Raw genomic sequence first — 23,488 nt, 5'->3', positions numbered from 1 at the left:
AAAGACTAAGGAAAAAAGAGTTGCTGAGTACCTCAGCCTTCTTTGTATTCTGAGTAACCTGGTTTCCTGGATCCTTCTGGATAGGGCACACATTTTTCCTAGTCTTCCTTTTATCACCAACATACCTGTAGAGAGATATGTAAAAAGACAACATAATGTTGAAGAGGCTCCAGGAGGAGCCTGGCATTTTGCAAAATGTCTTTCTTAACAAACTGGCAAATTAATAAGTGATGGAATCAGAACTGGAATCCTGTGGTGTATCTTCAGAGTTGGTGGTAGGAGCAGAGCAGCACTTTAACACTTTGCCTGAAGGGAGTGAAAAAAAAACCTGTCAGGAGTTAAAAGGAGAAATGTTCACCTCCTAATTGCTTGGTGCAAATCTCTCATTTACAATAAACTGTCAGTTGCAATTTTCAGCCTTCAGAAATAAGTGGCCTGGTGTTCAAGACTTCTAAGTGGCAAAGTTGTGCAGGTCAAGTTCTGTTGAGAACATAATGTGAAAACAAAGTAGCAAGGCAAATGTTATGACTTCCATACCTTTGATTAGCAGGATGGACGTACAGAAAGAAGAAAAGAAGTCCTCTAACTCTTTCAAAGCCCACTCGGAGATTTTTAGAGCTGCTTTTTAAACACAAAATCAAATAATTTTAGTATATGTAAAATGAGAGCATTTGATTTTGAAGCCTTTAAGACATTGACAGAAGGGCCCAGAATGCCATTTGAGGCGCTGAGGTAGTTCTGAGTTTTAATGTTAACTTGTCTATCTCGGGATGATACTACTGACCCGTCCCACCTTGTGAGGATTAATTACTTAGTTTGCACTGCTACTTTGAAGACATAAAGCACATCTCATGTCAGGTAAGGTCTGCATCAAAAGACTGAAGAAAGGCACTGAGCACTGTTTGGGGTTTGTTTCCATTTTAAGTCATCTGGAAGCACCATTCCAATCTACCAGTGCTAGAGGATATGTTTCTTTTAGGCTGAAGGGAAGAGCAAGCTGTTTTGAGATGACTTTGGTTTACTCAAACCATTTTTGCTTGCTGTAGCTTCAAGGCATAAATTGATTTAGAATATGTTAACAATTGCTGCAGGTGGATAACAGACATTTGAAATGCTTTTGAGTGAGTGAATGTGTTCTTAATGCCATAAGCTCCTCAATAAAATATTATCCTAACACGCAAACTTCAAATTTTTATTCTTTTTTGTGTAATCCCATGTTGAAAAACCAAACCTGTCCTTCCAGCATTTTAAGGGTCAGTCATGCCTCTCTGTCAGTCATCTGGCAACTGTGGTTGGCTTCCAAGGACAGAAAAATTGAAGCAAATAGATAAACAAGACACCAGAATGTTGTGGGGGACTCTGGAAGAGCAAAAGGGATGTCCTAGAGATTAGCTTGAACTAAACTCTACCATGCTCTGAAGAAAATGAGGAGTGCAAATTCCAAAGTTTGCAGAAAGATGTTTTGCAGAAAGACAGATAGATAGTTGATCTGAACTGACACCTCACAACCAGTTTCTAGCTCTCTGAATCAGACTGAACAAAAAATACTAGCATAGTAGACAAGCAAAGTGTCTACCTAAACCTCTTTGACAGTAACTCGTGTAGCCAAATAGCAGAGTCTCTAGACTCAGAGACTGTCTTTGCTTCTTTGTCGAGGTGATTGACCTAAGGTCAATGGAGAAGTTCTTTTCAGCAGTCTATCGTGTGAGTGGTGGTCTAGTCTCTGAGATTTGAGTGGAGCAGTTTCTTTCCAGATCAGAGCACTTCCAGCAGATGAGATATTTCAAGGCAAGCTGTTTCCCATGGGGATAGCTGATCCAATCTGTGTTTTTTTCCATTACTTCGCTAGTCCCAGCCTTTTGTACTTGTTCACTTTGGGCTCTGATGAAGTAAATTCTCTTTTGCAGTGACCTGTGCCTCCAGTATGCAGTAAATGTCCCAGTCTGTCTGTATTCCACTCTACCCATGATACAGCTTTTCAGTTTTGACTTTTTCCTATTGAAGATACTAGAAGGGAATTTCATAATACATATTGATTACTATGGCTTCAGACTGCCCCTCTGCTCCTACTTTAGATTTTAACATGTTCAAAAAGTGACAGTAATGGTTGTCTGCTCTAGGCTAATGTATATTTGTCTGAGTATATGTATGAAGCACACCAACAATTTTAACATTGCACTGGCATTTATCTAGTAACTTTTCTCCTTTAAGAATAATTCCAGTGAGATTCCATGACCAAGCACTTGCTGTTTATCTAGTAGATACTGTTTTCTACCAATGACAGCAGTCAAATGTAAAGAGAGAAGAGACTGTGTGGAAATAATCTTAGGCTCTATAGTGGTATTTTGTCCATGTTGTATGTGCAAATACTCCATTCCCCTGTTGGCAATTTCTGTCAGCTCTTCAGTAAATCACCTGCTGTACCTAAAGCAGGAGTCTTTCAAATGAAGGAAGACTTTGGATCTAATTTGTTCAATTTTCTCCCTTGAGGACATAGGTAAGGCCCCAGTCTTATGTGACTACTGTTAAAATGCCACGAAATCAGGTGATCTTAGTTGTGAATAGGAGAAAATCTTGGCAAAACAAGTGTTTTAATGTTGTGCTCTTAGAAGGCACCTTTACTGCATTGGTGTGCAACACACATTTCCCTGCCTCCAATGCAGCAGTTGGAATGCAGTAAATTTTAGGAGGGGATAAAAGGGCATAAAACCAGAATTCAGGACCATGCTGTGAATTCTTGTTTGGTTTTCTGAATGATGATACTGCAGATAGTTACCTGCTTGCTTGACTACCCACTTGCTATGTATGGTTTGTGTTGTACAACCAGCAGACAAACCAGTTTTGCAAGATGCACTCATTTGTATTTTTCTGTATTGTGCTTGTTCACAAAGCTGATTCTTTGCAGGTTTTTTACTTCTACTTCCTGAGTGACACTTCTGTCATAATTTTTGACTAATATCTGTGGTTGACATTTTTATATCGTGAAGGCTCGTAGAGAATTTTAGTACCTACAGAAAAAGGTGTGAATCTGGAAACCTGTATTTGTATGGGGGTAAGTCATTCTACAACACTACTAATTTAGGTGTTTCGAATGCCTGTTAGAAAGACCCTCTTTTCCCCTTTGCATGTAGCTTCCCCTTGACAGCTGTTCTAGCATAATAGAAAATGCCATTGCTCAGTTGAATCTTTTATTCTCCTCTCCAGTGGGCTGATGTGACATGATACTGAGTCAAAAGAAATGCCAATAGCAAAAGAAATCTTTCTGGGAAAACTGAAACCCCTCAATGAATCCAGAAAGCAGTGGCTCCACAGCAGTTGAGTGAAAGGGTGGTGAAGCAGCAGTCATTGTTTCAAACACACTTTTTTCAGTAGTAGATTCAAGCAGTGAGAGGCAAACACAATTAAGTGCCTTCAGTGAAGGAGGGCAAGGCCCACCATGATGTCCGACAGCAGGAAGGTTTGCAGGAGATGGGTTGCTGCTGGTACTGTTTCTCTTCTCCCCTGGGCAATAATCCTTTTTATGTGTCTTCGGGACTGCCTGGTTTTCTACTGGTTGGAGAAGATCAGAAGACATCTTCCTTTGTCCTGGTTAATTTGGCAGAATAAATTAGACAGTTGCAGGGCCCGGTGTGGGTTTGTGCAGCAGAAACCAGGTTCCTCAATCAGATCATATGGAAGGGGTTATTAATAATGCTTTGAGGGAAAATGAAAATGCTGACAGACAGATGGGCAGACCTCTGTATTTTACACTGTGGTAGGAATGAGAGAGTCCTGCACAGTAATTGGCCAGAATAAATGGAAAAGGCTCTGTGGTCCCAGACTGCTCTACCAGTTGATGCTCTTTTCCCTCAAATCTCTGTGTTACTTTGGGTGACATCACTTCTGACAAGTCCCAGTTAACTCATCTGTAAAATAGGGCTAATCAGATTTGCCTACCTTATGAAGATAAATTTATTAAGCTTATATTGCAAAGTAGTATGAAGGCATAAAACGTTATGGAACTGTTGAGTGGTAGCCATGCTATGTTAATTTTGTTTATGGAGTCGCATCACACATAATGTCAATGCGCTTCTGCAAATTAGGGCAGCACAAGCTCATCAAAATGTAAGCTTTTCTAATGCTGTTTTTATTTTTGCAGCACTATTGCTGGCTTTCCAATTGAGTATGAGTTGGGTAAATAAATAAATAAATGACCTATCTTTTGTTTAGCAGCATAGGCCATTTTAAAGTCTACTCTGGAATCTGGCTCGGAGCTTAACTTTTTTCTGCTTCCTATATTTTGATCATTTCACAATTTTAACCCCTCTGTCCCTTGCTCTGTCTTGCTCTTCCTGTTTGGTTTTTTTGAGTGATTCTGCTACCCTTATATCTCCTTGGCCCTTGATTTTCACTTGCTGGGTCTAGTGCTATCACTTTCAGTGATTTGGTTTGAATTTCACTGTACCTTACCATCCTGAGTGGTAGGTACAAGCTCAGTGCTACGTCTTTACCTGTATAGACCCTATTGGGAAAAAAGAAGCCCCTCTAGTTCATCTGCCAGGGGATACAGTAATTATATGTACCGGACTGAAAGTTCTGCTCTGCTGCTGCCAATTGCAAACAAATACGCTTTCTCAAAACCACAACTAGAGAAGGAGGCAATTCTTGGCAAAAAGCTCCCCTTAAGAGCACTTGCTGGAAATGTCTGCACACTGTTCCTGAAAAATACGCTACAGGACACTGCACTCTTCAATTTGCATTCTTTAAAATGGAGAGAAAGAACTTTGTCAGGGGACCTAGGCGTCTTGTTCAGGAAACTAATGTAAAATACTGAAGGCCATCACAGCCCAAAGGTAAAGCAAACCCCCCAGATGATCATTGAGTCCCAGAAATGGGTTGTTCAGGAGAGAAAGGCATTAGCAGTGACACAGAGGGCATGAAGTCCACTACATAAAGTGCACTTGTCTTGGTCTTCAGGGTAGTGGCAGAATGTAATTAGGTGTTCCAGTAATCAGAACGTTTTCAAGCAGAAGTATTTGGAGGTGAAATAAAAAGTAGAGGTTGGAAACTTAAGTACAGTGCCTGTATATGAAGATGCATTCGCCCAGAAAGCATTAGTTGGAGAGAAGGACCACATATAATGTAGGTGTTTTCCTTCTATTTCTACAGAAAAGCTGTCTTTGAAGGCTTGGGCTGGGTTTTTGTGAAGCCTCCATACCAAGCAGTGTTCCAGGGACCAGATAGTATACCCTGCACTTGGCATCATCAACTTTTCTAGCCCTACAATGTCTAGCATCTCAATGCTGACACACAGCTGTAGCCCCAAGTGGTTTGGCCTGGACAACAAGCACTGCTTCCAGAATAAGAGAATTTGATCTGGCTCCTGAGCTGCTTAAACTGTGGCATCTTATGGGACCTACTTTGATGTCAGTAAGATGAACTTACACCCAGAAGAACCTGGCTGATCCTGGTGGATTACTTCAGGGGGAACTGCTGAAAGATTAGCACTTTCCACTGAAGGCAGAATGGATTCTTCTTTCAGTAGTGCTGTCTCAGGCTTCCTGGAATAGAAACTTTGCAGGGTACCATAAACTCGTTCTCCTAATCCAGAGAGGTCCTGCAACACTGGTACTTAGTCTCTTTTCCATATAGAGGAGCAATTTCAAATTCATTTTTAATAGGCTTCAATAGTTTTTCTCTTGGGACTTGTGTAGTTAAATTCTTAATAACTCGTTTGTTGAGCTATTCATTCTCAGGGAGTTGAATATTCTCCCTGTGTTCCTATGGGAGCATGCCAGGCTCAGGCTCTCTGTATCAACCCCACATGGACAAAGATTTGTTATCATGCCATCCATCCCATATTCATTCTGTACAGCTTTACTGAGTGCTTATTTGTAGGTAGGGAGGTCTTTGGTCAGTCTTAGGATGGCAATTCAGTTGAATAGGAATATCTTCCTGCATCAAGAACTCCACAGAGGGAGAGTTTGGTTCTCTTCTTCAGGCTGTGGAGATAAAAGGGGTTGTGATACCATGCAAAGATGTTGCCCTAGAGCAAGTCTTCATTGTGAGATAATGTCAAAATGGACAGAGGGCATATGGGCAAAAACAGGTAAAGAGGATAAAAGATGAAAAAACTGTAGCTTTAGGATAATAGGACAAAAGAAACAGATTGGACTTGATATAGTCCTAACAATGATAGAAAAAGTATGAGGCTGGAACATTGCAGACCCATGGAGTATTTAGGGCCTGGCCACCAGGGCCTTATATTAATTAATGGTCTTTTTTTCTTTAGCATTCACAGCATTTGGGATCAGAAGCCTTGGAAGTGCCAGATTTCCCAGCCTGGAAACTGTAGTTGGTGTTTTCAATGCACACAGCTTTGACCTTTCTCTTTTTTTCTCACATCTTCGTTAAAATGCTCCTGTCAATGAGCAAATGAGCAAAAAATTGAGCCACGAAGATGCACTTGGAGTAACTTAGGGTGAGATTTTATTTGCAAGCCAGAATGTTACCACCTGTACGAGTGTCTTCAAATGTCTGCAGTCTTCTGATGCAGATATTGTCTGAGCAGCTGTAAGCAGCCTGTCCAGATAGAAACTGAGGTGCAAAGAAATCTACAGTATAAGAAGGACCCTAATTAAGAGGAGATTGTGGTATGAGCCTGACAAAGACCAAGCCTGACTAGGTTGATACATCCCTGAGATAAAGGAGAAGGGACAGACAGTGGATGTTAAAAATAATAAACAAAATGAATAACATACAAAGCAAGAGTGGTTTGGTTTTCTGCTACATACACAGGTGCTGCTTCATCTTACCATGGAAGATGCTGTATCAGACTATCAGTCTGTCAGTATTCAACATTATCTTTCAAAATGTCTTCTAGGAGATGCTGGCCGAATTATTAGCCCTCAGGTAATAGAGGAAAAGCCACTGAATCTGGCTCTTTCTCTCCTGAATGCTTGGAGCATTTCACTGAATGCTTTCATATGCTTGTATGACAAACTACCTTCAACCAATAATTCTTTACACATACCCATAAAATTAAAATGGAGCATGTCAGTGTAGTAGCTAGTACAAATTAAATTCACAGATTGAAGTGGCAACAGTGAGGAGGAAAAATCATTGGCTATGAGGGAAACTCAAGGAATATAAAGTAGTGCATTTTTGAGACTGAATGTTAAGCACCATCAGTTGGGCAAAAGTGATATAATTTCATAAAATCCTTGCAGTATTGTAAATGTGTCTACCAGGCAAATCATTAGTATTGCCAGTATTTATTACACTGAATAAAACATGGTGATTTTGGATCATGGGGAGTCATGTAAAGCTTGTTCCCATTCACATGGGTCCACATCTCCTGGGTCTTGTGCAAAGAAGGAAACTCAAAAAAGCTTAAAGCAGATTTCAACTGAAACCTAAGCATTAGGGTTTTATTTATTTATTATATCCCCAAACATTATTTGTTGATTTAAATTTAAATGATTTATAAGCTAAACCTTGATTTATTTATTTATTTTTAAGATTCCCATATGATTGTAAACACCACATTTTCTCAGTTATTTAAATGTATTAAGAAGTTGCTATTTTTTTCCCCACTGCAGAATTCATCAAGCTGTTTCATTAAAAATAGCATCTTAAGCTAAGTGATTTTTGTATTTGATATACTGATTTTAAGCAAATCCAGTGTAGGTAACTAAATGGTATACCTTACTTGCTTGGAAGCAAATGATGTTTTGAAGGAATAATTACTCTTCAGTAATATGGAGTAAAATTTTCAGAAGTGGCTTTGCTGTCAGCTTAGGTCAGTGATGGTATTCATGCTTCTCAGCTCAGCTGGATGGAGGCATTTGCATGTTCCTGTGCATATGGACATCAGGCTCCCTGATGTTCCAGACTTCTCAAATTGCCTTTACCAAATTTCAGAAACTCCAGAAACATGACCAATTAAATTTATTTTTTGCAACAAATCTTTCAAGTTCGGTGTTGTATGGAAAGAAATTTGGATACCTTGAAACAAACTTGGATACCTTGAAGAACAGGTGATGCTTGAAGGACCAGAGAGATTTTTGAGTGTTGCAGCTGCTTGTGTCCTGTGTTGTAAAATTTTGAAGAGTGGGTGCTTTCTTAAGCTATAATTCACACCTGTGGAAGAGAGAATGACTTGTTTAAAACCATTGTTGCTGCTGGCAAAAGAATTTGAAGCTATTTGTTAAAGCAAATACAGGATGAGAGTGAACCTTTCATTCTGTTAAGTGGCATGAAGTAGATCAGCCTGTGTGTAGCGGGCTGTAACAGCTACTAACTTTTGCCTGAATTATGAGGGAAGCTCCAGCACAGATATAGTGTGTTTTTTAGAAGATACATCTTCTGCAAGAAGCCAAAGTTTAGTACTTAGACAGGGACTCAACATCAGATGTGAGAAATCACAGTTCCATCTATTTTTATTTCAATAACATTAGAGAGCAATGGAGGAGAAAGAAATCTACTTCTGTGCTGTGAGAGTAGCTTTGACTGATGACTAAGTGCCAGCCTGGGGAATTATAGTAGTGGCATGCTTTAGTTTTCCTGGATTTCGAAGGAACTGCAATGTTTGACCTGGAGGTGCAGGTTTGCCTCATTTTTAAAATTTAGCTGAAAAGGGCACTTAAAAAGAGGTAGCATGTGCTGCCTTCATAAGCACCATTTGTCTTGCTTTTACAGAGGAAGCTGAGCCATGCTGGCTTCTATAAATAGTAATAGAAATCTCCTGCTTAAAACATACACAGGGCCAATGGAAATCACAGCTTCTGCATTAATGAGCATCAGTCCTCCTCATGACCTTCTCTTGCTGGTTACAGGCTCTGAGGACTCTAAGTGAGAATCTGCAAGAGATTCTCTGTTCCTCCAAGGCATCCCAGCTGCAGGTATCCATGCTGCCAAGGGCACTGGGCTGTGGGAGCATCGCTGTTGGTTTCTGATTTACACCCCTGGAATCAGCCTGTTGCAAGGATTCAGAGGTGTCTTGGATGCCTTGATTTTCAAACCTGCTTCATACCTCTGTTAGGCTCTGGGGAAGGCCTGTGAGAACTTGCACCATTGTGAGTCTGAAGAATTTTCTGACCCTGTGGGATGAAATGTGGGCCTCAGAGAAGTCAGCAGCCATTTGCTATAGACTTCAACAAGACTGACACTGTCCCTGTGATGTCTGCTGACAGCAGGGGAAGTGTGGCAGAGTCTTCAGAGAGTAACTGAATAGGTAAATGCAGTGCTTTTGAGACTGATGAAAATACAAAAAGCCACTGAAATTTTTCAAGCCATCAAAGCAGGGAGCCATTAAGCATGCCTTGCATATTTTAGAATACCTAAATGATTTACTCATCAGAGATCAAATTTAATCAGCTTCTGAGTTCCTTGGATATCTCATCCAGGCTTAAGTGTGTCGCCTTGTTCTGGAAATAGCCTAAGCACCAGACTGTGGTAAGTGTAGGTTGATCTACCTCTGATGAAGCAGGGTAAATCATCCTGCACCAGGCACTGTGCTGTTGCAGCTCCAACCCTAGGTCTAATGCACTAGCTCAGACACCTCTGCACTGTCTGTAGTCTGGATGTGCCATCTGTCAGAAAGATACCTGCAAACAGTAGCTCTGGGAGGGGTAATAAAGCTTAAATGTGTTTGAGAATGAAGGAGGTTGGAGCAATATGAGCCTGTAAATTGCAGTAAGTTGCCAGAATTTTTGAAGGGATCTCAGACTGAATAAAGTGACTGTGCTGATAACAAAAATATATAATCCCTTGTGAAATTCAGCTCCTGTGTGACCTACAAGCCCTTAAGCCTTATTTTAGAATGAGTTAAACTCATTGCAGGGAAGAAGAGCAATGACAGCAATAAAATTCATTGGGGAACATGGCTGAAGAGGAATAAATGCCTATCAAAATGGAGTATATTGTAGTTCTTGCATATGATGATGAATTTTAAATATACAGAGTCATTTTAGGAACAAATTTTTATTGATGGTCTAGGAAGTGTGATTGGTGTAATTTATTACTTTACACGTAAAGAAAGGTGCTACCTAACACTGCAATTGCTTGTGTTCTGGTAATGTTGGAGGGAACAGTCTTTTCAACTCACTATTAGTCCTGAAGGAGAACTGTTTTTCAGCTGAGGATGAAACAATACATCCTGCACTTCAATCTGTTTTCCTATCCATTTGATTGCTTCTTCTCCTCATTGAAGAAAATGAAGAGAAACATGGTTGCATGCAGCTGTAAATATTGCAGTGGTATTATATAAATCCTGGGCCTGTCTCCCTTGTGAGAAGGTGTGGTCATAACTAGTCCCTGCATCTTGACAAACATCAGGCAAAAAATATCCAGGAGACAGAAGTTGTCTGAGATGTGGAAATGCACAAGACATGAGGATGAATTAAATGTATTAGAACTGCTTAGGCCAGGGAGGAAACAGATGACAGGTGACAAGATAGAGGAATGTAAAAATAATGAGTAGTTCAGAGAAGGCTGGCTGCATGCTCATGCTTACTGAGTTGCAGACATAACAAGGATATCCAATGCACTTAAAAGACATCACATTCAAAACTTGTAAAAGGAAATCTTTTATGACAAAAGTGGATAAATAATCACTGACACAAGAAACTCTTGAGTAAAAGAGCTCCTGTAGGTTTGCAAGAAGGTTACACTAATGTATGAATGAAACCTTTCTGCTTCAGTTCATAAGCCCACTGGTATTGGTGGCTTGAAAGGATCAGAGAGCTCTTGATCCAGCTGTAGCACTAATCCCTCTGTTACTGTAAATTGTTTAAGGCTCAGCCCCCATATTTCACCTCTTGCTATTTGAGGTTTTTTTCCTGTGGTATAATGAAGCACTACTTTTTAACTGACTTCTAGATTACTAGATCCAAGAAGCACACAGTTAATTTTTTCAAAAGTTGTCTAGATCTGTCTTAGGGTAACTTCACAGTAGTCAATAAAATTATTGGAAACAACGAGCTAGGTTGTGGTTGTTCAGGAAGAAACTTCTATACTAAATTAAAAGATGTTGGATGAATATCAGTTGCAGAAGTAGAAACTACAGTGCTGGCATTCTGTGTCAAAATTAAGGTGATATGGAACATCAATGTGATGTGAAAATAATGGCCAGTGCAATGCTACAAAATGAAAGAACCATAGCCACAGCTCCCATGTTATTCCCAATTTAGAGTCAGAGCCAAAAGGCATCTCACTGTAGGAGAAAAGAATGTAATCCCTCATAAAGGCCAAATAGGCTTTTCAAGTGTAGAAGAAGGGAATGAAAAGCAGGTTGTACAGGCTGAGAAAGGGAGCTAAAGTAAACTAGAGCAACCTTAGAGAGTGTTTTAAAGTGGGCATTCCCAGCCTCATTATTGCAGCTGACTCCATGTTAGTGTTACCTCCCCACCTTTGACATTGCTGTGGAGTTAGTGAGGCCAAAAGAGATAGATGCACTCAGTGATGCTGTTGCTTGTTCCATCACTGGACTTCTGTGCCTTTTAACTCCATCATTTTCTGTCTCAGAGTCCTCAAAAGTGTCTTCACTGCAGTGTGCTTCCCAGTGAAGGGATTCTGACAGGATTAAGTAGAGTTTTGAAAATGTGTGGTCCGGTATTATCTGGAAAGGAGAAAATCTAGGTCTCTATTTTTAGACTGGAATTCTGTGCTATCCCTTCCCCCTGAGAATACCAAGCCATCAAGGATGCTATAGGATTAAGCTTTCCTTTTTTCCCTGAAGGGACTGCCAGTGAAGTTGGAGCAAATGATCCTCAGTGCAACAGTAAAAAGGAAGTTTTGAAACATCTTCAAAAACTTTTTCATGCTCTCTCCAGGAGGACAGAGGTATTAATAGATCACAGAACAGTTTTTTTTTTCCTCATTTGATTACAAAGATGAGTTTCTAGGTGCCTTTTTCCCCTTTTTACTTTTAAAAAACATGAAAGATAAGTCTCTGTTGGGGAGTTCCCCTTGGTCCAGCAGAAAAAGTGATTGGCCACAGTTTCTGTGTTAGGTAACAAAAAGATTTATGAAAAAAACCCTAGCATTTTGAAGGCCTCCTCCTCCTTCTCCTTCTCCTTTTTCCTTTCCTTCCCCTCCCCCTCCTCTTGGATATTAAGTGGTACCAATGCAGTTCAACTTTGACTAGCAAAAAAATTTGACCACAGTTTTCATAATGCCGACCTCATCAAAAGGACATTCTTAACATCAATAGCTATAACAGCTGAGCATTTGAAATGCAGCCTGTGGCCTTACCTATTTTAATTCCTTACCCCTTTTCTCCTTGTTGGGTTCATAGGATGGCAAACAGAAATATCATCTGTAATTACATTCAATAAATCCACTTGAATTGCTACAACTTCATCTTTGCAAAGAAAATTTTCCCCTAGGTGGGTGATATTTTTGCTTTGCATATGAAAATGTTGGAGCTTTACTGCATTAAATCAAAACAAAATGAAGATTCTGAACAATTTTTAAAATCCAGTTCTGGATCTGATCCTGGGAGTTGATACATACTTTCAGCTCTTACTGAGCCTAGAGGGAGATAAAGATGATTGTAAGCTGCAGATCAGATTCTTATGCAGTGTTCACAATGAAAGTAAATTCCAGACTCACACAAAGTAAATTCTCCCTGAATACGAATACAATTATATTTCTTCAGCTAAATGTTTAACAAAGACGTTGCAGCATGGAAAATGTTAGGTAAACTTTATCTAAGAGCTGATAAATGAATGCTTCCATTCTGCAGAAGGGAAGCCCAACATATGACACACTAAATGTCCTGAAAAATATTTACTGTGTTATAGGATGGGGGTTTTGGTTTATTAGTTACTCATCAAAAAGCATTTCAAAACCAGTAAGTCATGAATGATTTAACAACTTAATTTGTAACATACTTACTATACTACTTTTTCTGCTTTTCTATCAAATTAGTACATTGGGTGATATAGTGATTTCTGTTTAAATCTAGCCAATGTCTAATAGGCTTTACATCACAACAATCATAAAATTAAAAGAATAAATAAGTAGCCTGACAGATTCTTTCAATATTATCTTAATTCTTGCTCCAACCTATCAAGGGTGATATTTATTATGGATATAAAGGGCATGGAATTAAAACTCATATGAATAAAAGAAGCCTAACCAGCAGTGGGAGTTGATTTCATAGCTTGTGCTTCCTTGCATGGCTAAGTATGAAGGTTGTGTCCTTAGAGACAATAAAACAGCTTTGGGATGGATGGCAGGAAGAGACAGAAGTGCAAGTGTTGATCATCCACATAAATATGTTCTTATATCTGCAGGCTTGTAACTCAATGCCTGTGGTGGATAGGAGGTTGGTGACTATTTGTCTGAGTGAATTTCATGTAAAGGAAGCTTGACTGGAAGTTGCTCTTACTCATGTTTTGAGACAAGGTTCCTCTAGACATCCCTGTGGCACCTTGTAGGTATCGGGTTCTGTACTTGGCATTCCCTAAAGACCAAAACCTAAACCCTGGATTGGGATTTTGACAGTTTCATGGGTGAAAGACAGACAAATTAAGTCTATGTCTGGATTTGAAGAACTGGCTATGTCACCAGAAAAATACTGTTCTCAACAGGTCTTTTTGCTTTGATTTTGTATGTTTTCACACCTCACTCTGTTAGGCACCAGCTGGAGAACTCAGCAGGGGTGGATTTTCAATTTTTGGGTTTGTTTTTTTTTAACTTTTTCAAAGGAGAACACAGGCTCTGAAATGTCTGTCCCTCTGCCTTCCTTACTGCCATAGTCTAAACTGTGTCATGTGAAACATTAAAATGTGTGTTCAGTGCTTGTCTTTCTCCAGTAGAGGTAGCAGACTTTGCAGAGAGGCTTTGCAATGCTGTGTGCAGCCGCCTTTTCTGGAAAACCACTACAGGTTTTTTGAATCTCTAGGGCAGTTCATCAAAACAGATGTATAAAACCATCAGGGGACACACTTTTCCCAAAAATAAGCCCTTCCTCTATATGCACACAGATGTGTTCCTGTAAGCAAAGTTTCCAGACATATCTGTCAAGCAGTGCTTTCTTCTGTGCTCCATGTAATGAGAATCTGCTGCTTCACTGAATTGGGGTCAACAGTTCCTGCTTTAAACATGAGCTTGGGTTTGTATTGTGCTACAATAATATTTTCTTTCTGGGTTTCAGGAAACACCTTGTGCAGGCAGGAATTCTTACCCAAATTTGGCAAGTGTGCATATAATAGGCAAACCTGGACTCATTCAGGTGTTTAGAAGTGCAGTTTGCTTGTTTTGCATCTGGATATAGTCTCATAGATGCCAAAATTTCCCATTTAAAATAAAATAAACTACTTGGGATGATGGCAAGGAGATTGGATAGTGGACTTCAAGCTGCTGAAGCTGTAGTATTTTCTTACCTTTTGAAGGAGTACATGTTTAATTTCTCATCACAAAGGATACTGCCTGCAGCACTGTCCCACTGTAAAGGAGAAGGAGGAAGGCTGTAAGGCTGCCCACTCTCTCAGTACACCAGAAAGAGAGGTTCACAGAAGAAGCCACAGAATCCTAGTGGACTTGCAGCTTTTGAAATCTGTTGATCTTTCCTATGCTGACAGCAAAGGAAAGTTTGCAGTATTTCCTCATGGTGCTGTGTTGGATACAGGAGAACCCCAGTCCAAGCATATCCCTCTTGGATTTTCTTCCAAATTAAAACTTAAGTGCAAACTGGTTACCAGCTTCAGGCAATCTCTTTCATCCTGTCCCACATCTGCTTTATCAGTTTACCTACTTCCAGCTTCAAATTTACTCCTTTTTCTCTCGCATGGAATCAGTGAATATGCCTCTATATTTACATCTTTTCTGATATTCCTCTGTCATCTTAGAGTGATTTATGTCATGGGATAGATGGATGTAGCACTTTGCTAGGTCTGGTGCTCCCTCTGTGTTCAGAATGTTCAGCATTAGATTTTGAGTCTGCTTTTCTTGGTAGTACTGGGCATCTCATCTGAACTTAGCACCTAGTAACTTCCCCTCTAGGGAATAAACGAATATTAATATATATATATATATATATATATTTGGGGCTTTTTTTGCTTCCCACCTACCTTTCCTTTCCAAATACCCTTCTTCAGAGAATTCCACAAATAAATTACAGATGATCTAGGCATAGATCAGCAGACTGAAGAGTAGGGTTTAAAAATAGTTTGACGCCTGTAAAATGGATCATTTTCACAGTTAAAGTATTTTTGCTCGTGTCTCAGAGGAATGTTGGAAGTGCAAAGAAAATGTTTTTGCAACAAAAATTATTGGCAATTTTCAGCTAACACAAAAGTATTGGAAGTACTGTATTTTTTTTTCTTTCTGAGCTCTACTTGAGTGCTGTTAAGTTAAATATAATTATATATAACTGTATTATAGAATATGTGTACTAAATGTACTACTATGTACTTTTTCCCCTACACCAGACACTTTTAAGACTCAGCTTGACAAGGTGCTTGGCCGTTGCATCTAAACTATGTGCCTACCTGGCAAGGTTGGACCACATGACCCTTGAGATCTCTTCCAACCTGGCATTCTATGATTCTGAATAGCACACATCATCTTCCAATCACATTCACTTTGCTTTGCAGTGTAAAGATCTACCAGTATGAAAGTTAAACCAAGATACGCAGTTGTTTCCCTCAACTTCAGTGCCAAAATGTATATGGGTTCTTTGCATTCTTTTAATGAATTATTTGGAAAATCACGGTTGTTTCTTTAAAAATATGAATGCAGCTGGAAAATGAAGCTAAAAGTCCTGCCTTGCTTCTAGAAAGCCTGTGCATCAGCTTGTTTGAGGACTAGGAGCAATCTAATGCAGTGGTACTGAACCTGTCAGAGGCTGCAAACTTTACCTGGAGACAGGGCAGGTTTACTCTGTGTGGGTATCCCCATGCTCACCTGCTATCTGTAGTTTAATCATGGCTGTATTTTGTGATTGTTTGATGACATTTTTTTGAATGAAAAATGTCATTTTGATGTCATTTTTTTGCATGAAACATACATGAATCTTACACCTCCAGCCAGACTAGCACCTCGAATCCCACAAGCCTCTACTTGCTCCCTCAAGAATCTCTGCAACTATGAGGAACAAAAAAAATTTGCTAGCAAAATGAATGTATTGCAAGGTGAGCCCACTGCAGCATTCTCTGGATTTTCGTATGAGTTACAAGCAAGGAGTATCATTTACATTACAGTAACTCACACTGAAGTCAGTCAGAGGGATGTGGAGGGTGTTTTCAGTCAAACTTTAGGAAGGCGAGGTTAACACTTCCAAGCATTTGTCCTAGGTGGTACCTACTGAAGACATCACACCTTGTATTGACAGTTGCTTATGAGTTAGGAGCCGAGCTGGCAAGTTCTCTGGGTTTGGTCCTGGAACTGTGATCTGAGGATGTGGCAAAAACTTGTACTTTGATTAACCGTTCCCAGTCTGTACTCCTGCACTTGTGCCAGCCCCTGTGCTATGGGGTGTTATGTGTTATCTGTCATCCAGATAGAAGTAAGGGGGATGGTTGTGCTTCAGCCTCATAGGTTTTAGTTGTCTCCACAACCAGCTGTGTGGCCATGAAGCAGGTCTGGTGTGGCCACAGGAGTGATCAGGGCAAGGGCTGCTTTACCTGCTGTTGCTGCTTAAGACCTTTCTGTCTGCTTTTTCCAGAAGGAGTGGCTGTGGTATTTGCTATGGGAGAAGAAAAATCCATGGCTGTGGAACATGCCTCACTGACAAGTCACAAAAATGTGCTTTATATTCCCTTGGAGACTGTCCTTTTTCAGTTGCTGCCTGTCAGTTCTGCAGATACCTTTGCTGCCATCACCATGTCAACAAGTGCAGTGTAGACTAATCATAGTTGTATTTGGACCTACTGCTCTCCTCACAATAATGGATGAGGGGAAAGAGACTTTATTTACCTGTTAAGCTTGAGGGTGATAGATGAACTGCTAGTCATTGGGCTCAAGTCTAATAAACTGCCCGTTTGGTCTGTTCAGATGTTTCATAATAGACTGCTCTATTCCATATTGAAATATCCAATGAAGAGGAGATTTAAACAGATACTACTTAATAAATATGTTGCAAAGCATTTATGCAAAAGTTTTACCCTGCTTGTTTTCCAAGTTTCATAGTAGGAGTTTTGCATTAATGTATGTTGCCACTCCACACTGCCAGATCACTTCTGAGGAACCACGTTGTCTCACAGAAGAGTTGACCAGTCCTGCAGCAGGACTACAGATATTCACACACATGGTCACACACATGAAATCCAGGTGTTTCAAATGCTTATATTTAATTTTCCAAGGATTTCAGAGACCTTTGTTTGGATAGGAGCTTCTACTGTATTGAGCTTCTTAGGAGGGCGGAGTGAGGTGCCTGAATTTCAATTCACATGCAAAGAGGTTAAATGATTAATTGAGCAACATTCAGCAAGTCCTTGTCACTCACTGTCCTTATCTGCCCTGCTTCCCCTTCTGATATCCTGCCATGGCCGGAGATGTCTGATGTTTCTCAGAGGAGAACATGTTAATTTAGGCAGGCCAGGCTGCTATAAATAAGGGATGAACTTGTAATTGGAAATGATGCTGGTTATGTAGCTAAATGAATTGCCACCTCTCTGCTCATTTGCATAGGCTGCTAGTTTTCACATTCTTAAATATTTTTTTACTGTAGCAGTTTAAGCTAATGTATTTTATTGTATTGCTGGTATGGATGGAAACATGGACATGGTTCAGCTGATGAGTGGTAACTCAATAGTTATCTGTAGCTCAAGCATCATAACATGTGAGTACACTTAAATTTAATTTTTTTGGCGTTGTTTGGAATTCTTGGCATACTTTTCTTTCTCCCAAAAGACCAGCTAGTTCTTTCTTTTGGTGCCTTGCTTCCTTGAGCCTGCTTTCAGTGCTGCTTTCAAGCTCTTAAAACCAAACGTGCCTAGCTTCTGTTCACTCAGAAGAGCAGAGAGAAGGCAGAAGTGCTTGTCCTGACTAGAAAGGGCAAAGGTAGTGAGCACCATCATTACTCTGTATGCATAGGTACATTTATAACACTAGAAAGGGTAAATTTTCATCAAGGCACAGGTTTGGTTCATATCTTAATCAAAATTAATCTCTACAATTTCAGCCTGGTGCATTAGTTCTTTTAATGATAACATTTGCAAGCCACACAACACTTGAACTGGGATGTCTGAGCCTAGTAATGCAGGAGAGGGTTTATGCCATAAACCAAATATAACTGTTGTGACCATTTCCCATTGGAATTTCAGTATGGATGGATCAAGTTCATTTTTTTGTGATACTCTGTTTGAGTATCTCAAACATTCTATATCTGTTTGAGATATAGAATGGAGGAAAACTGTACCTTATATCAAGCATCCTTAAAAGAGTTGGAAAGTGAAAAACAAAGAAGTCACATCAAAGGTGCTATTGATATGAAGCTGAAAGAGAAGTGCCAAGTGCAAACACAGTGGAGAGATGGCATTGTGAATCCTCTCCAAGTCTTTTCTCTGTTTCTATGGTTTCTGTGTTGTTTCCTGGGACTTAAAATGAGGGTGACCAGGGGGATAGTCAGTTTTGGACATTTTTTACAGTTTCTTTTCCTTTGAATTTCCCAAGTAACTTCAGTAGACTCCATGTACAGGATTCACGGCTCAACGCCAGCAAATGCCAAGCCAAAAAGAAAGTAGAAGGGAGAAAAAAAGAGGAGTGAAGATGCAGAAGAAAATCACTAGAGAAGCTTATTTGTTAGGAAATTCATCCAGTTTGACTTTGGCAGCTGCAGAGACCACCTCTCCCCCTTCACAGCTGAGAGGGTGAAGAAGATGCAGTGCCCTGTGCTCCTTGTCCTGCTGCTCTGTGCTGCAGCACAGGCTGATGCTGCACAGGAGGTAAGCACTGCACAGGTGCTGTGCAGGGAGCCCTCAAGTCCAAGAGCCCTGGCACTGCATCCCTGAGGATCAGCAGAGAGCAACCCGGCCCTGCTGCCTGGGAAGTGCCAGCTGATGAGATACTGAATATTCAAGGTACGCTCAGTGGCTTAATACAAGGGTCAGAAATCTCAAAAAGGGGTGCTCTTTGCTGCCTCTGCCTCTCTCACGATATTTTTCAAGTGGCTGAATTGTGCCAATAGACGCAAGTTGTCTTTGAAACAATTTTTAAATGTAAATGTGACATTTCCTCCCCTAATCACACTGCCTTCAGGTGAAAGATAATGGAGTTGTCTGACTAGTTAAGCCCTGAGTCTTTGAATAGTTGCTTCAGAATTAACTCTATCTGTAAGGGTGGTTTTTTAAGTTCTTCTCTTTTTTTTTGTGTTAGGCACTCAGCTCATTTAATATCTGTGTTTGAATGTGAAAATGTTCTTAAGAAGTGAAAGATCTGTGATTTATATGCAGTCCCTAGCATCCTTGTGCCTAGTCCTCATTTTATTTTGAGTTGATATCGTAACAGACACATCAGTGCAGAGAACATACTGCGTTTCTTTTCTCAAAACATTCAAAATCCACGTTAATTTCATGCCTGCTAATTCTCAGTCACAGGATATCTTTAAAAGATAACTAACAAAATAATGTTTGCGTGGATGGTATATAATAGTGCCTAATTATTATTACTTTTTCCTTTTGAAAATCAGTGTAGATGTGCGATCATTTCCATTTCTCTAACCAAAAGCAAAGCACTCTATGGCTCTAGCCATATGGATTTCATATGCCTTTCAGAGCAACCCAGTCTTACATGGTAATGACTCAACAACTTACTGAATCAAGTTAGCAGCTTTATAGATGGTTACCCAAAGTATCTCATAGTTAAGTTTCATAACAGTCCCACTTAGGTAATCTCTCATCCTCTGTGTAACTGTTTGTTAAAGGAACCATGCCTTCTATAAGCAAAGAAGTGATGCACTGTTAGTATTGATCCCACACCCTCCTCCTAGCCAGCCACTCTTCTTAATATCCAAAAACCAAGCTGTCAGGTTGGGCTGATGTCCCATAATACAGGGGAGTAGGTAAAGACAGTCTTGAACAGATTCATCCTTAATGGCAGTAACCTCTTAAGCATTGTGGCACTATTTGGTGAAATACTGGGAGAGTTTACAAGCACAGGATCTGTATTACATAGGCCAGAAGGGAGAACTTTGCTTGCATAGAATGAAATTTGGGCTAGAGCAAAGGCTCTACGAAGGACTACACACATAAGATCAGCTCAGAAAACTGACCTCAGGCTTAATTCATGGCAAAACAGTTTGCACCGCTGCAAATTTCAGCTGTCATAGCTGGTTGTGCTTACCTCTTCTCATGCCGTCCTGAACACATCCATTCATTTCCTAACTAAACTGGTGTTTCATCATTTTTAAGAAGAGGATCTGACTGGCTGCTTCTGCAGATCAGTTTTGAAAACATTGCTATCCAGGGACCTGTCCCTCTTGTTTTATAAAGTATCAGCTTAATCCTCAGTTGACAGAAAGATGTCATCCCTGTGCAGTGGTAACAGGTCACAAGATTGGACTCAGTAGCATTTGAGGACAACCAGACATATTTTTTTTCCTCATATCTGAGTCTCATTTTGAACATAATATATAACATGTTTTAATATGAGCTTCAGAAGAAAAAAGACATTGTGTTTATGTGGATTCAGTGAATTGCTAGCTTGTGATTTTAGTCCCTGTTTCCACACGAGTTTATCCTGGCAGCATCAGTCTTGGTTTGTGCTGTTCTCACCCCCACACTGAGCTGGCAGAGTGACTGGTGTAGCCATTCAGTGAACCGGATTTGGGATCTAAGTCTGTTTTTTCTATTCCTACCTGTTCATTTTTCAACCACATCATCTTGGTAGTGTGGCTTGTCACACATGCAGCCACTCAGGCAGATGTGCTGGTAGGGGCAAATCTGAGAAGCAGGAAGCAAGCAGGATCAGGGAAGGATTCATGCAAACACCACTGCTACTCGGTTTTATTGACTCACTGATGGGCTACTGAAATGCTCACCCAGTATCTGGGGAAAGGAAAGTAAGTAGAGGCTCAACCTTAAAAAAAACCCAGTCCAAATGAAAAAAAAAACACATCCCTCAAAGGCTGATCCTACACAGTATGGATCTAAGTACAGGCTTTGTAAGTGAATGCTGAGCCTGATCCAGATTCTTTCATTACTTTCCTATGGAGCTTCTTTGATGTTTTGTGGGATGTACAGAGTCAGAACTGTGATCTCTTGAGGTACAAGAGACTATGCTTGTCCATGCTAGTAGAGATGTGCTAGCAATATAAGAAAGTGCTCAGCCAGCTTAAAAATGCTTAGAAATATTTTGGCTGTCCTATAACCATTCAAGTTCTATGCAACCCAGCTTCTGTGGTGGGTTTGTCCTAGAGAAGGACGAGATCATTTTAATCTTTCTCATATGGATGCTAAAGTAAAATCACAATAGTATCAGGTATTGTGATACTGACTAAATCCTGTTAATAAGAAGTGTGGGGGTTTCAGGAGTGGGATCTGCAGGTCTCTCCCTGCATCTACTCCCTGCTGTTCGGTGATCTGATCTTGCTGGGTTGTCCAAACTGTGTTTCTGTGCCTTCACTTTTTGGTAAAGACCAGAGTGCAGAATGTCACAGGGATATTGTAGTCTCCCTTTTCTTCCCCTTTAAAATCTCGAGTGTTTCCTCTGTCATCTCTTCCATTCTAAGGAGGTATATTCCCTCACTGAATCCACACACCAGCACCTGTCTTTGTTCATCCATCTCTGCAGAGCTTGTATCACTGGCTGGGGAGAAGAGTTTGTGCATGAGTGCAGTGGAGAGACATAGAGGATGCAGATGATTCAGAAGGGAGCGTGAGTAGCATTGCAACCCTCTCAGCAGTGAGTGCCTAATAATTTTCATATTCTTTGGCACTGTCTATGTTTCAAAACACAGTATTAGAACACCAGCCAGCAGACAAAGTAGAGAATGAGCTGCTGATCTTAATGATGTGACCTCCAGGTTACACTGGGTGAGGTGACTGTTCAGGTGTAGTTAGCAGTAATCTCAGAAGGAGCATCTCCTCCCATGTTTATACTGTACTTCAAAAGAAAATCTGCTAGCAGAGGTGATGGTGTTTAAGGTCATGCTCTCAAATTGCTGCATCTTATTATAATAAATATCAGTCTCCTGTAACTCCATAAAGTCAGTAATGTAAGAATAACAAGTTCATTTCAGGCAGCTGTCTGGATGAATAGTTGCTATCTGGTTCACCTACAAATAAGCAGGTATGTGGGACTGTGGTGCACGTGTCTGTGGCATGTATGAGTCTTTCTTCTGTGACTTATACAATCATGTCAAGATGAGGACAAAGGAGAGTGTAGTTCTTAAACCTGCTTAAGAGAGTCTCCAGTTCAGGGAACAACAGAGTGCAGTACTTTCAAAGTAGTGCATGCCCCCATTAAGCCATTCTTCATTACTGTACAGACATAAGTCATAAATAGTTTATTTGTTCCTCAGCAACTTCATATTTCATGTAAGAATGAAAGAGCACATATACAATGGAATTTTTATGAGATCAACATTTAATCCCTGAAAAAGATTTAGTAAGGATCACCCCAAAACTAGTGATCTTATCAGTCCAAGCAAACCTGCAAAGGTTAATAAAAAAGTAGCCTTTGCAGTAATAGCTATGAATGTATATATACACTTACATACATGTATCTTTATACCAGTACATGGGGTTATTTTTCCTTGTAACAGTCATAGCCTCTTCTCTGCTGCAACAGGCAGTGCAGATAAATAAAATGAAAGGCAGTTACTTCCTCACAGCTTATGAGTACATAAGGAAGAGGTACAACAAGTGAATACAGACTGGCAAGTGAGTGAGAATGGGGAGGCCAGGATAACATGTACGAATACCAGAAAAACATGGCTCGTTATTCAGAGCCTCCATGAGATGAGATTTCTATCATGTTTCTATGTATCTCTATTACAAGATTAATTGATCTGCAGTAGGTCCTTGGACATGTCATTTCCTCTCTATTTTTCAGTCTGCCTGCTACAAGGCAGAAAGATAGTGTGAGCTTCTATGTCCAAAGGTGATAGTTCCAAGAGTTGTCCTCCTCAGGGCCCCCTTAGCCCTCATTCAAGGATTCTTGTCTCAGATATCTCATAGTCCCCAGATTTTCCCAAATTGCCTCATAGTGCAGATTTCCAACAGGCTTGTTTGAAACATCGGTTTGTGAGAAGAAGGGCTTTGTCCTTATGTTAAGATTCCCTCAGGTTGGGCGTGAACTTGGAAAGCTGAAAGCAAAGGGTTAACATCTTGATATAAGTTCAGAGAAGCGTAAAAGAGAGCTGCAGTTCCAGCCTATGAATGATATGTAGCATCTTCTGTGGCTGTTCCTTAGAGCTTTCCTAAGGCATCTCTCAGCCCTGAAGCAAAGAGGACAAAGTGCTGAGTGACATTCTCCCTGTGGGATGCTGTCTTACCGAGTGGACTTTTCTGGGATTTTTGTTTGTTTTTTTAATTGGCTTTAGACAGTGAAAGGTAAC

General features: G+C 40.2%; 1 protein-coding gene across 5 annotated transcripts in view; it reads left to right on the top strand.

Annotated features, from left to right (window-relative positions):
• The window catches only part of FARS2 (phenylalanyl-tRNA synthetase 2, mitochondrial), a 232,609-nt gene that overhangs the window by 196,625 nt on the left and 12,496 nt on the right, over positions 1-23,488 (top strand). The window contains exon 7 of one of the 5 annotated variants that reach the window (XM_071736506.1): positions 21,721-21,804. The exons of 2 other annotated variants lie outside the window; for them this stretch is intronic. In XM_071736506.1, the coding sequence (XP_071592607.1) occupies positions 21,721-21,778 (58 nt within the window). In that variant the 3' untranslated portion in view covers positions 21,779-21,804. Of the gene's footprint in view, positions 1-8,816; positions 8,862-12,277; positions 12,333-21,720; positions 21,805-23,488 lie in introns of those variants that run through there. 2 more of the 5 variants (XM_071736507.1, XM_071736508.1) reach the window with 2 other exon arrangements.

This window comes from Heliangelus exortis, chromosome 2 (assembly GCF_036169615.1).
Source record: "Heliangelus exortis chromosome 2, bHelExo1.hap1, whole genome shotgun sequence".
Taxonomy (NCBI): domain Eukaryota; kingdom Metazoa; phylum Chordata; class Aves; order Apodiformes; family Trochilidae; genus Heliangelus; species Heliangelus exortis.
Note: the sequence above shows the minus strand (reverse complement) of the source record. Positions and strands in the feature narration are given on the sequence as shown.